Source organism: Carcharodon carcharias, chromosome 10, assembly GCF_017639515.1.
Source record: "Carcharodon carcharias isolate sCarCar2 chromosome 10, sCarCar2.pri, whole genome shotgun sequence".
Lineage (NCBI taxonomy): Eukaryota > Metazoa > Chordata > Chondrichthyes > Lamniformes > Lamnidae > Carcharodon > Carcharodon carcharias.
The window spans coordinates 154273733-154288432 of NC_054476.1; the positions used below are offsets into that span (position 1 = coordinate 154273733).

The window sequence follows — 14700 nt, forward strand, 5'->3', positions numbered from 1 at the left end:
GTGCCTTTGGCTCGTTTGCTACATTAAAGTCTCTCTTATGGCTTTGGGCTTGCAACCCCAAGATCAAGAGTTCAAGTCTCACAATGGCAAACTATGAAACAATGTAACTTCATCTGAATAGGAACAGATGGAAACGTGTTTGTACTCAAAAGAGTTACAAGTTATTTTGTAATCAAATTTAAATATACATAAAGATATGATATAGTTTCTCAGCAACAAATAAATTGGAGTCAATTCCTGTGGCTGTTTCTAGAAACCCTAGCATGGAACCTAGCACAATTAAATTTTGTCAAAAACATTCCAGTTTATACGTTATCTACAATATGAATGATGTGGATAAATTTTTTGATACCTGTTTTATAATAGAAATATTTATGATTGTCACTGATATGCAAGAAAAGGCATTTTTGATTTTAATTAAATCAGAAAAATGAAGTTTATTATTAAAGATCAATACCTAGTTTAAAAATGCTGGAGTTCGATGGTGTAATTTAATTTTTGTTTTACAAATCAGAAACCTCAATTCTAACTGGCCCTATGTACAAGTGATGATTCAAGTTTCTCTCACTCGAAATAAAAGGTCAATTGTTACATCTGTTCTTTGACTATCCTAAGCAGTTAATTATTTGCCTCTGGCAGTTGGACTTGATCACAGACCTATTGGGAACTCCATCACTAGAAGCCATGCGGACAGCATGTGAAGGTGCCAAGGCTCACATACTCAGGGGTCCTCATAAACAGGTAAGGCTTTTCATGCATCAGATTTTCTAAACATTAAGCTCTTGGTTTGTCTGTAAGCAGCATTGCTTAGTAACAGGAAGTCAACAAGAAGATCTCAAGTTTATGTATTGTTGTTTACATACTTGGTAAAAAAAAAAATTGTAAACTACAGTCTTGCTGTTTATATGTTGCCTTTATTATAAACAATTTCATTAAAAGTTTAAAAATGATTGAAATAGCTGTTTATCCCAGTAACAATACTTTAATATGTCAATTTCCTCTGCACTCACTTATACTTGGGATATGATTCCTTTGACTTTGGCAGTCCCTTCAGAATTTCATACTTTTCATATTTATCTGATAGCCCAGATGGTGGACTTGATTTTTTGGTGCCACTGGGATGGGAATCTGAGGCTGGCAGATGCTAAAAAGCGTAACACTATTAGCTTGTCTGCCTGTTCCCGGCTGCATCCCATTCCAGGGCCCTTTTATCAGAGGTGGATGGGGGAGAGAGCAGCAGAGCTATCGCCCATATGTAGTGGGTAACCAATCCATTGAGCCTGTTATCAGAGACCAACTGGGATTTTCCAGTCAACCTCCAGGTTCCCACAGTTGGCAGACCAGGGTGTGGGCAGTGCCCCAGGCAGGCCCAGAACCCTCCTTGCTGACTTGCATGCCGCAACAGCCAGAGGCTGCCCTATAGAGGGGTTTTGCCTTACAGACCCCAACCCTTGCCAGACATTCCAGCCTGACTGGAAAAGTTATTTTTTAGTTGGAGAAAGAGTGTTTCTGTTTTAAAGTGCCCACTTTCTCATTTCCTTCCATTGCAGTATCCCTGCTGCCTTCGAGCTAAAAGACCTCTGGCCCTCCAGCTTTGAGAGCCTGCCTTTAATTGAACAGCAAGCCATTAATTGGCTGACCTGTAGAAAATCATTTTGAGTGTTCCCCACATAGTGTGGGCTTGTTACCCCCAATTTTGAGCCTGACAGCAGGGTTCAGGAACCTGCAGGGGAAACCTTGCCCTGTGTGTCAGTAAGTCATTAAACAATGAAGACAATGGTCTGGATTTTGTGTTCAGTGGAAAATAAACGGCACTAGCTTTACACTTCCCCACACTTTTACTTTTGCACTATAACTTGTAATTAGAAAGCTAAAACAGTGTGATGCTCTCTAGGTCATTGAGGATCTGCAATGTGACGAGCAATTGTGTAACTCCTTAGCCAATCAAATTGACAGAACCTCCCTGAGTCCCAAAGTCTGAAGCAGGAGATTTATGTTAAAGTAGTTAATGTCAAAATCATGTACAGAAAGCAAACAAAAAAAGTGTGAAGAGAGCTGAAAGAGACAAAGTTAAAACATTTAATTTAAAAAAAAATTTAATATTCAACACTCAAAATCTGAGAATTAGTTTCCATGCTTACCTAGAGATACGGCTTGTTCTGGAGTTCGAGTCTTCAGTTCTACAGCCAGGATGTTGTCAGGGTCCATAGCCTTTGCCAAATGTAGTACTTTCAGCCATCTCTTGACATGTGGTGTGAATCTAATTGGCTGATGACTGATATCTGGGATTCTGGGAACTACAGCTTTTGGGTTTGGTTGCATCATGAGCAAACAGGAGCATACTCCTTCATGCTCCTGTGTTCATGATGAAAAACAACTCATGCATTGTTTTGCAAGTGTAACAAAACAATAGACATCTAATCCAATGACATCAGAAGACTGACAATCTGTCTGCAGCACTGATGGAGCTCAAGAGATTGGATTATTTATATTGGAGTGCTGTAGACACCACTCCCTCCAAATACTGTTTACTGTGCCTTTAAAGGTAACTTAATTTTAATCTCATGAAGAAAAAGCTTATATCCTGTTATAACATTGTTCTCTTTCTGCATTTGCTTTATGTACTTTTGTGCTTGGTTAAACTTTGAGGCAGGAGAGATGCAGAATGTCATTGATTCTGGCATCTTTGTTCTGTGTCTTCAAGAGTCATAGTAACTTGAAGGTTACTGGAGACAGACCTTCAGTCAGCTACTTAGCAGATTAATTCTGCCAGTGAATTTCTCAGCCCTTCGACTTAAATTGACTTGCTTATTTATTCTGACATTCAGCTGGCCTTGTGTGCAGCCAGTAGTATAAGAAGGTGACATAAATTATTGATTTGAAAATTCATCTAATCTGAATTCAGTTTCCAATTTCATGACAGAAGGTTTGCTACTTTAAAATCAAAGTGGCTAAATGAAAATAAGTATTTTAAATAGTAAAATATCCATTGTAATTTCACAATGATTCTTCATTGTTTGGGAAACTGGCATTTAATGATGTACATCTCTGTTAAAGTAATAAAAATTCCCAAGGCACTTTGCAAGAGCATCATTAAACCAAATTTTTGACACAAACACATAATGAGCTATTAGGGCAGATGATCAAAAGCTTGGTCAAAGAAGTAGATTGTAAGGAGCATCTTAAAGGAAGAGAGGTTTAGAGAGGGCATTCTAGAAGCTAGGGCCTTGGCAGCTGAAGGCACAGCCGCCAATGGCAGAGGGATTAAAAGTGAGGACAAAAACAAAAATTGCTGGAAAAACTCAGCAGGTTTGACGGCATCTGTGGAGAGAAAGACAATTAACGTTTCAAGTCCATATGACTCTTCTACAGAACAATTGGGGATGTGTAGAAAAGCCATGGTTGAAAGTGTAGCAATCTGAGGGTTGTAGGGCTGCAGGAGGTTAGAGATAGGGAGAGGCAAGGCCATGGAAGGATTTGAAAGTCAAGTTGAGAATTTTAAATTCAAAGAATTTGGCATTGGGAGAATGGGACTTGGTGTGAGTTGGGTCACAAATAGCAGTTTTGGATGGCCTCAAGTTTAGAGGGTAGAACATGAGATGCTGGCCAGGAGCATTGAAAAAGTCAAGTCAAAAGGTAACCAACATGGACAACAGGTTTAGCAGCAGATGTGCTGAGACAAAGGTGGAGTTGGGCGAGATTAGAGCAAGTGCGATGAGCGGTTTTGGTGTTGCGTGTATATGTGTTTGGAAGTTCATCTCGGACTGGTGTGACACACCAAGGTTGAGAACAGTCTGGTTCAGCCTTGGGCAGTTGCCATAAAGAGGGATGGATTCAGTGGCTAAAGAATGAAGTTTGTGGCAGGGACCAAAGTCAATGGTTTTGGTTTTTCCAAAATGAATTTGGAAAAAATAGCTACTCATCCAGTGCTGAATGTCGGGCAAGCAATATTATAAATTAGAGATAGTGAAGGAGTGGATAGAGGTAGTAATGAAGTAGTGCTGGATGTTATCAGCATAAATGTGGAAACTGACGTTGTATTTTTGGATAATGTCGCCAGGGGCAGCATCTGTGAAATGGGACAAGGCCTAGAATAGTTTCTTGGGGGATACCAGAGGTAACAATGCTGGTGTGGGAGAAAAGCCATTGCAGGAGATTGAGGCTACGACTAGATGGGTTAAGAATGGAAACAGGTGCGCGCAGTCCTATCCAGCTGGATGATGGTGGACAGGCAACAGAAGAGGATATTGTGGTCAAAGGCTGCCGGCAACTTGAGAAAGCCGAGAAGGATATTTATTGTTGGTGTGGTCACATAAGGTGTCCTTTGTGATTTTGATGAGAGCTATTTCAGTACTTTGGAAGGGGCAAAAATCTGATTGGAGTGATTCAAATAAGGACTTCTGGAATGAAGGGTATGGATTTGGGAGGCTGCAACATGTTCAAGGCCTTGAGGGGAAAGAGAGGTTGGAGATGGGGCTGGTTGCGTTTAATATCTGTATGTATCCAATTTTTTGTATCACTGTCTCCTGCCAATGCAAGATGCCTGCCGATACTCAACTGCGCATGGGCACTGATCTGTGCATGCACTGAAATCCAGTGACATCACTGTCAGAACCTGCAGCCTGTAACTCAAAGTAACAGAAGGGGCAGAAAGGATTTGCAGACTGGAAACTAACATCTTTTCCTTGAGATATTTTACTGCAGTCATGTTGGTGAGTGTTTCTACACTCTGTCTCACTATTCCAGTAATGTAATAAGGTTGCTGAGTGTGTTAGACAGGGCAATATATTCTAACATTTCCTGCAACCTCCAATCCATTCACATTACTAGAATAGTGAGACAGAGTTTAGAAACACTCACCAACATGATTGCAGTAAAATATCCCACTACGAAAAGATTATAGTTTCCAGTCTGCAAATCCTCCTTTTCTAACTCTCTGTAAAAAGAGTTTCCAAAATCCATCACTGTCATTCCAGGATAGAAATTCACAACTTTCTGTCCCCTCTTGCCTGGGCCAGGGCCAGGGCCAGGTCTAGGATGACCCTGCATGTGCCCTGCCGCACATTGCCTCCTATAAATATGGCAGCCATTAGCCCAGTCCTGTCATCCGCATACAATTGCACATGCATGGCATTGGCAGCATACATGCAGCCTTTTTGTATTTTTTTAGCAGCTATGATTAACAAATTAATTAGCAAAGATCTGATTTTCAAATTTTTGCAGTTAAACTGGCCTGTAATCACCACAGTAGCAGCTGGTTGATGTTCAAATCTTATCTTTCAATTTGTTGAAACAAATTGAAGTGTTCTCTGACCAATTTCATTATCCTTGATAAAAGTAAGCATTGTTCATATTTAAGCAAATATACCATTTTAGCAAAAATGAAAAATACAAATGTTTGTTCAGAATTCAAACTTGGTTTGAAATCTCTACTAGTGCTCTAACCCTCAAATTTGAATTATGCAAAATTAAAAGTGTCTTTTTAAATTTTTCTTTGCAATATTTCCCCCCCACTTACGAAGGCAGCGAATATACTGCACGACAAGGATGCTAACCCATAGGTACTGGCTGTTCTCTTGCCTATCAGTTGATCCTCCTTTATTTGTTAACCTATGCATTCTATAAGGCTATTTCAACTGGGAGGCTTCAAAATTGAACCTAATATTATCACCTGATATCTACCCACGCAAACTAGAACAGGGATTAATGGATAGGAATCAGGATTGTGAGCCTTGGTTTATTTTTCTGTCTCTAGCCCAGAGGTGCTGAGGATAATTGCAGATTTCCTACTGCATTCTAATTGAGAATATCTAACTCTGTATTGAGTGGGACCTGAACTTATGACCTTCCTATCAGGCTTAATTTGACAGTGGCAGTGTCTTACTTCTTCTAAAAGGATCTAGTACATTTCTCTTCAAGATCCAGTTTTTAGCGTTCTTTTATGGAGGGTGCACCTATTTATTTTCTTTAGATTGTACACTTCTAATGAGTTGGAGTAATTTGTTACCCAATAAGACCTGCTTCTGTAGCAAGCACAGTGTTGGAAATAAGTTCAGTGGAAATAATGTGGCTGCAGTTATACACAGAAATACAACAGGTTATTCAGCCCAACTGATCAGTGCTGATATTTTCCTTCCATGCTAGCAAATAGTTCTAATCACATTATCCACCCTATTCCTATCTCCCTTCAACCCTTTTTCCTTCATCCACCTATTCAATATAATCTTGAATGTTGGCAACTTCTGTCCGGACCCTCAACAGTGAGTTAAGAAATTTCTCTTGCTCCTTGTCTTAAATTTCTTTCATTTAATCTTGTATTCTAGTGAACCTGCATTTTATCTTCTAAATTTTCAATGCCTTTCCTATAACTTGGAGCTCAGTGCTACAAACATATATTCAGTAATCTTAAGGTTCTGTTTAGGCTCATCATTACCTCTTGGTTTTTATATTCTATACCTCTTTTGATAAAACTAGAATTATTTGGTTGATAAAGATGCAAAGAAAAAGACTGAGGTGCTATATTTAATGCCTTATGAACCTGCACCCCAATATCCCTTTGTTCTTCCACATCACCATGCCAATTTCTATTCAGGGTATAAAAACTGGTACATTTTTAACCAAAACATGTCACCATACAATTACTAACATTAAATTACAGCTGTCACATGTTCGCTCATTTCTTCACCCTATCAATGTTGTCCTGCAGCTTGCTTTGGTCTTCTAAAGGATGAATTTTATCTTTTTTGTACTGCCTGAAAATTCTGACCCCACTCTCTCTAAGCCTGTATCAAAATCATTGACATAAGCAGTGAGCAAAAATGGCCTCAAAACTGAACTCTGTAGCCTGCCATTGCCCACTTCCAGCTACTATTTGAAAAAAAATTGCTCTTAACTCTAACCAATTTTATTAACCTCCCTTTAATTTTATACCTCTTCATGTCACCTCCCAAATCTGTACCCATCTTAGAAGCAACTCCATGTTTGAACATCTCGAAGCAGGTTTCTGCTTAAATTAGTTAAAGATTTTACATTTTTGCTCCTTCGCTGTTAAGCTAACTAACCTGCACGGAAGCGGCCCTAATTGAGGAGCTAGAGAATATCCTGCAATGGATTACCTTCCCTCCATCTGCACCAATGCTTCACCTTCCATCTGCACCAAAGCTTCAAAGGATCTTTGCTTGGCTAACCTCTTATTTCTTAAATCCATGCTGCCGCTCTGTAATATCAGGAGACTTGACTGTGTACTTTCTCCTCCATGCTATTGGTCATCTTTGCTGATGCCTCAACTCAACCTGCTGTTGCATCCCTCGTTTGTGCATTTGTTACCTTGGGTCAGCTGCTTCTATGCCCCCTGGCCATTCTCTGTTCCGCTCTTAAATTTGAGCTCATGACGATCTGTGATTCGTGTATCCTAATGACCTTCATTGTGTCTTGATCCACCAATGCCTGAATTTTAAATTTTTCATTCTAGTATTACAATCTCTTCCTCTCTTTGTAAGCTTCTATGGCCCTACAACCGTCCAGAGCTATGTGCCTTCAACTCTGCCTTGTGCATCCACCACTGCCTTCACCCCAGCACTGACCAATGCATATTCAGCTATCTAGGTCCTGAGCTCAGGAATTCCATTCCTAAAATTCTCTCCATGTCTCTCTCCTTTTTAGACTCTTCTTAAAAACCTATCTCTTTGACCAAGCTTTAGTCACCCAATCTAATATCTCCTCCTTTTGGCTCCATGAATTTTAATCTGATAACACTGCTGTGGCACCATGAGTTTTTTTTTATGTTTAAGGTGATAAATAAATTGAAGCAATTAGTCTTCTGTAGTAACTTCCCATGTGGTACCTTGTCAACGGCTCTCCTATGGTCCATGTACACTAAATCCCTGAGACTTCCATCATGCCTGTTACCTGGTTTGTCGACACGATGATCATTTTTGAAATCAGTACCGGCTACTTCTAACTTCTCGTTATGAATTAAATTAGTTAAAGATTTTACTTTTTTGTTTGCTCCATTGCTGTTAAGCTAACTAACCTGTAATTGCCAATATTGGTTCAATCTTTTTTTCAAAAAATGGGTGGTACTTTGGACAATCCTGTTCCCTGCAGCACATCCACACTCAACAGAGCAGAGAGATATAACTTCTAGCGTAATTGCAGTTACCTTTCGCATGTCCCTCAAGATCCTAGGATGTATCCTATCGGGTCCTGACAATGTGTCTTTAGCTTACTAAATTATCTACAATTTTCCCTTTTATTGATCATAAACTCTTGAAAATGGTCCTCACAAGGAAACAGGAGTGCTTCTTTATAAAACTTCATGTATTAATGGAATGATTGTAAGAATTATTATCCAATTGTATCATTTGAGAAAAACACCTCACTTTGATCTTACAATGAAGAAGCTATTACTGGCTGCAGTTAATGTTTGATTCAGACCTGGGCTTTCTTTTCAGATCTGGTGATAGTTGATTAATTGATTGGACAACGCACTTCAGAGGAGTGGCAATAGCAGTATTCTATCTGGGACTGAAGTGGTGGATATGGAAGGCAGAATTAACAGGAGATTAAACATAAAATTCCAGAACTTAAATGTAGTGGGTGTAAATATAGAAAATAATTGTATGAGAATTATTAATTTATATTTCCATCTCTAATATGCAGTTTTTATTATGACACAGAATTTTGCAACCGGGATTATTCTCCTTAGAAGGTTAAAGGAGATTTGAAAGAGGTGTTCAAAATTATGCAGGGTTTTGATAGAGTAGATGGGGAGAAATTAGTACTGGAAGAAGGGTCAGTAACCAGAGGACACACGTTTAAGATAATTGGCAAAATAGCCAGGGGGAATGAGAAGAAATATTCAGTGTATGCGGACTACAGAGAAACCTTTGAGAAGGTAATACATAAGAAATTACTACAGAAGATTAAAAGCCTACATTTTTATGCCAGCGAGTTATGACCTGGAACACACTATCTGAAACGGTGATGGAAACAGATTGACTTACAACTTTCAAAAGGACATTGGATATATACTTGAAAGGAGAAATTTGTGGCTCTTTAGGCAAACAGGGGGATAGGATTATTTGGATCACTCTTGCAAAAGAGCTAACACTGAAATATGGGCCAAATCATCTCCTGTACTTTGATTCTATAGTAAATTCAAGTCCTTTTCATTCAGATTAGAATATATTCAAGTTTAATAGAGCCAATTATTTAATCTGGAGTGATTGACGAACATTTCTTCAAAGTAGCATAAACTCCCTTGTGAATCTTTCAGTAATTGAACTGAATTGTCTGGAGGAGCTGACTAATGAAATGCTGTAATGAACTTTGCTGCATAGTAATGATGATTAGAAATTCATTGCTTTGATTCCAAGTGGATGAAACCTCTGTTGCAAACTTTGTCATTTGAAATTGTGGCACTGTCAGATCAGGTAATGTCCACTGTAACCTCTTGTAGATGGAGACTTCAAAATGACAGCAGCAGCCTAAATTGGGAAGTACCTTTAACTTTTTGACCCTTGGTCCAGCATGACTGCATTTTGATCTTCTAAAATATATTTAAATCAAGAAAGGAATTGTTTGCTTTCAGTTTATTCAAACAAGATAGCCCAGGTATAAATGTGCTTCAATGCCACTACTTGTTTGAATCAGTATTTTAACTGAGAATATTTGACTAGGAACTTTTTAAAAGTTATCTGACATCTTGTCAGAAGGCACACCGTGTTTCAAGAGTGTGTTCCTATAGCAGAGCTGGTTGAATAGTTTAGCCTGGGCATGAGTGACTTGGCAGTAGAAAGTTATAGCAGGTTGTGGAAATGGAATTCGTAAAGTCTCGGGAGGACAACAAATTGTTGCATTAAAATCCTATTAAGTGATTCAAATGCCAATGTTCTGCATATAAAAACCAGAACTTAAAACAGTACTATCTATGAATACAGAAAATGCTGGAAAACCTCAGCAGGTCTGACAGCATTTGGGGAGAGAGAAACAGAGTTAATGTTTCGAGTCCATGTGAGCCATCATCAGCTCTGAGATGTGGGTATCACTGGCAAGACCAACATTTATTGCCCAATCTTAATTGTTCCTGAAGTTGATGGTAAGCCACTTTCTTGAACCACTGCAGTTCATTTGGTGCAAGTATGCCCACAGTGCTCTCAGGTTCCAGGATTTTGATCCAGTGACAGTGAGGGAACAGTAATATAATTCTGAGTTGACAGTTGTGGCTTGGAGGGAAAATTGCAGGTGGTGGTGTTCCTGTGCATTTGCTGCCCTCATCTTTTTAGTTGGTAGAGGTCGCAGGTTTCGAAGGTGCTATCGAAGGAACAATCACTAGCGAACGTCACCACCTCTGACCTTTTATGATGGCTGTTGATGAAGTAACTAAAGACGATTGGGTCTAGGACGCTACCCTGAGGAACACCAGCAGTCATGTTCTGCTACCGAGATAATTGACCTCCAACAACCACAACCATCTTACTTTATGCTAGATATGATTCCAGCCTGTGAAGAGTTTTCCCCTGATTCCCACCGATATCAATTTTGCCAGGGTTTCTTGATGCCACACTTGTCTAAATGTTGCCTTGATGTCGAGGACAGTTGCTGTCACCACACTTGAGTCCTTTCGTTCATGTTTGATCCAAGACTATCAGGAAATCAGGTGCTGAGTGGCCCTGGCAGAACCCAAATTGAGCATCGGTGAGCAGGTTATTGCTGTGTGAGTGCCTCTTGATAGCACTTTTGACGACCCCTTCCATCACTTTGCTGATGACAGAAAGGAGGCTGATGGGTGATTGGTGGATTGGATTCATCCTGAATTTTGTGGGCAGGACAGGGCAGGTTTCCAATTTGTACTGGAACAGTTTGGCTAGGGAGAGCAAACAAACCTAAGAATTATTTTGTTATTAAAAATTTCAGCCTGAAGGGCAGATGGTTCAATTTCCATGCAAATTAACTGTGTTGCCGGAACTTGCCAGCTGTGTTTCCAGATCCTGTAATGAGAAACAAAATATGGTTCTAAATCTCTGATGCAAATTCCTTTGCAGCATCTATTTTAGACTGTGGGAATTGGAACATTTTTCATTCTAGAGTGGTTTCTGGAAGATCTGTTCCACATATCCACCACCCCATGTTTAAATGGTTACATCTCATTTTGCAGTACCAATGTGCAAGTACAATCCCCTACTCCATTGAGTTGGATGAAATAGTGCTAAATGGAACAAATAGTTAGGAAAATGGAAGAGAATTGGAAAGATATTTGAAGGTGAATGTTGTTGAAATTTTATTTTGAACTGATCAGATGGACTGTAGTCTTTTTTCCTAGACCCAGATATTGGTTGTTGCTGTTTTCCTAAATTCCACTGTAAGGTGTGTAAAATCTAAAGTCATGTGGTGTCAAAGCTCGAGACCCCCATCACAGGGCAGTACAGAATAATGGGAGGTGAGATTTTAAAGAACTTTATCTTGCTCCAAGTGAGATTTTTCTTTACTAAGTTCTTTAATAAAGCTACATATTTTTGGTAAGGATTTGATTTTTTTGAAATTTAGTAAGAATTTGAACACAATGAAATTTTCAGCATTAAAGTACATTGAAATGTTGGATATGCTTAATAAAGTTAATTGTAGAATTTTGGCTACTTGAAAGATGCTACAACACTCTTTGAAGTGCAACAGACATTCAGCATACTGACTCCAAACCAAATAGCAGCCTTCCTTCCACTATAACAATCTGGGCAATGTCTAATCTAGTGTCAAATCATAACTTTGGGATTAAAATTTGATTAGTGTAAGCCATAACTTCCACAGCATAATATTGACCTGAATATCCAGAGTTGTCTTTGTTCTTGCTGCACTTTCACTTAAGTTGACAAACGCCCTTCCATTGGATCAAGTTGTAGTTTTCTTCAGTTTCTGCCTTAGAGCTCCAATCTTAATTATCCCTGTGACTTCTGAGAAAAAAATAACGGCTAATAATCATTACTAAAAGACCTGGAATTTACATGTTGGAAAAACTAGCTATTTTTAAAAATTAATTTGAGATGTGTGCTTCGCTGGCTGGGCCAGCATTTATTGCCCATCCCTGGTTGCCCTTGAGAAGGTGGTGGTGAGCTACCTTCATGAACCACTACAGTCCTTGTGGTGTAGGTACACCCACAGTGCTGTTACGAAGGGAGTTCCAGAATTTTGACCCAGTGACAGTGAAGGGACGGTGATATATTTCCAAGTTAGGATGGTGAGTGACATTGGGTGGGTGGGTGGGGGGAAATGCCAGGTGGTGGTGTTCCCATCTATCTGCTACCCTTGTCCTTCTTGTTGGTAGTGGTCATGGGTTTGGAAGGTGCTGTCTAAGGAGCCTTGGTGAATTCTTGCAGTGCATCCTGTAGATGGTACACACTGCTACTACTGTGTGCCAATGATGGAGGGAGTGAATGTTTGTGGATGTGGTTCCAATCAAGTGGGTTTCTTTGTCCTGGACAGTGTCAAGCTTTGAGGGTTGTGGAAGCTACACTCATCCAGGCAAGTGGGGAGTATTCCATCACACTTCTGACCTGTGCCTAGTTGGATGGTGGACAGGCTTTGGGGAGGTGTTACTCGTCGTACAATTCCTAGCCACGATTCCTCTTAAGTTTTAATATAAAGACATGATAGAAAAATCTCACGTATGCATTGAATTAGAATCTTATCCATTTTTGTAGGGGGTGTTTCAAATCTGGCTCAAATCTACATTTGTTTTTGAGTTGGAATAGGCATTTTTTGGCAGATTTCTTCTCTGGGTGTGAACTTAAAATTACATACCTGATATCTTGCAAGCACTAGATTCCAAGAAATTTTAAACATTAGTCCTAGGCTTGAATTGTAATTGTCATGCTGAATTGCTGTTTCAGTTCAGTCCTTGGCATGAAGTTTCCAGATGAATATCTGCTTTCTCCACTTAAGTTAACTAAAACACAAACTACAGGTAAAGTGAAATAAAAACAAAATGCTGGAAATAGTGAAGAAGAGTTACAATTGGACACAAAACGGTGGGATTTTCTGGTTCCCCCCCACTGCAGCAATTGTCGCTGGTGGTACAGAAAATTTGCCAGACCAGCAAAAGGCCCATTGACTTCAGGCGGAAATTCCGGGACTGGAAAATCCCGCCCGTTAACTCCGTTTTTTTCTCCACAGATGCTGCCAGACCTGCTCAAGTGTTTCCAGCACTTTGTTTTTATTTTATTTCAGATTTCCAGCATCCACAGTATTTTGCTTTTATACAGGTAAAGTTTGATTGCTTTCAGATTACAAACAAAAATAAAGTCCTGATTTAGAATTCACATTGTGGTTGACATTTAGTTGAGGGCTAAATAAATTAAATATGTACAGCATTGTTTGAAAAAGAACTTATGAACATGCAGTTGCATAAGAATGTCCATTGAGTTCTTATAATAAATACAGTTGAAATTTTTCTGCAGTGGACTCCATCAGACATAATTAATCTTAGATGACTGACTTACACCTTGGTCAGAAAATGCCATAACTTTCACAGTTGCCCCTTCTCAAGCACAGCATATAGCTGAAAGTTATATTTAAATTATTAAATGCTTTGTGAAAAGCCCCTACCCTCAGAGTAGTCTTGTGAAAATATAATTACGGTTTGATTTTCAGCAGATGAAAGAAATTTGGTTGATATTGCAGAACCTGGTTTTCAAAATCTAGTTGACAGATTCACTCACTGAAGATTTTTATGGTAAAATTAAAGGCTCATGGTGAAGTATGAAATTAGATTGAAATTAAATTGTTTTACTTGTTAGGTTTGTAAGCGAATCTATGTACTGATTTTCTAATTGATTGTACCATTAAAACAAATTCACCTTGTTGATTCCCAATTTTAATTATGAAATACTAGCAGAATAACTTTGAAATAAAAACCTAGTGTCGTCATTGCATGTGAAAGTTTGCTATTGAACACAAGTTGAGTTTCATTAAACTATTGTATTCCATTCTATAATGCGTATTATGCACAATCTAAAATGCAGAATAGCCTGTCTTACGGTTCTGAAAGCTATAGTCATGTTTTATGTTATGCTATTTTACTTAGTTATTCAGTACTGAGATCCCACAAATGTTTAAGCAGACCTTGCATATATATCGCTTTCCATTGGCAAGAGAAGTATTCAAAAATCCATCCTCTAGCTTCCTGGTACCCTTGGGAGAATATGTATTACTGCCAATAGCATTTGAGTCCACATAATGGCTCCTCAGTGTTGCCAGAACACTATCAAATTTGGGTTCATCATGAATGTTATGTTAAAGACCCTGATATTGCCTAGATCCATCATGCTTGACTAGAATTGTTGCTGAAAGGTTTTTTGCTATTTTCCAAAAGTTCCACCATTCTAACCAGTGGTTAGATAACTTTTTCATGGAGATTTAGGGAAAAATAATTTTTTGCCCTGCTATCACTGCAAAGCAACAGAATCCCAACCATTGTAATTAATATCCCAAAGCAAATATATACTAAGCATTTTAGCGCTAGTAACTAACTAAAGTATTCATTAAGTTATGTTGCATATACTAATTTTCATTTGAAAGCTTAATGCTTTGTTAAATATTGGCAGTTTATCTAGTGTTTTGATTTTAAGATGCAGATCTATCACAGGCTTCATAGTTCACTATTGCATTCTAAGATGTGAAATTGAGCTAGCTGTAATCACATTACAT

General features: G+C 38.8%; 1 protein-coding gene across 5 annotated transcripts in view; it reads left to right on the top strand.

Moving 5' to 3' along the window:
- Window positions 1-14700, top strand: part of nlk2 (nemo-like kinase, type 2) — a 186357-nt gene that overhangs the window by 146731 nt on the left and 24926 nt on the right. For 3 of the 5 annotated variants that reach the window (XR_005944155.1, XM_041196827.1, XM_041196829.1), the window contains one exon: window positions 619-741. Coding sequence is in view for 4 of the 5 variants with exons in the window: in XM_041196827.1 (XP_041052761.1) it covers window positions 619-741 (123 nt within the window). In the remaining variant the exon portion in view is untranslated. The remainder of the gene's footprint in view (window positions 1-618; window positions 742-14700) is intronic. The other 2 variants (XM_041196828.1, XM_041196830.1) reach the window with 1 other exon arrangement.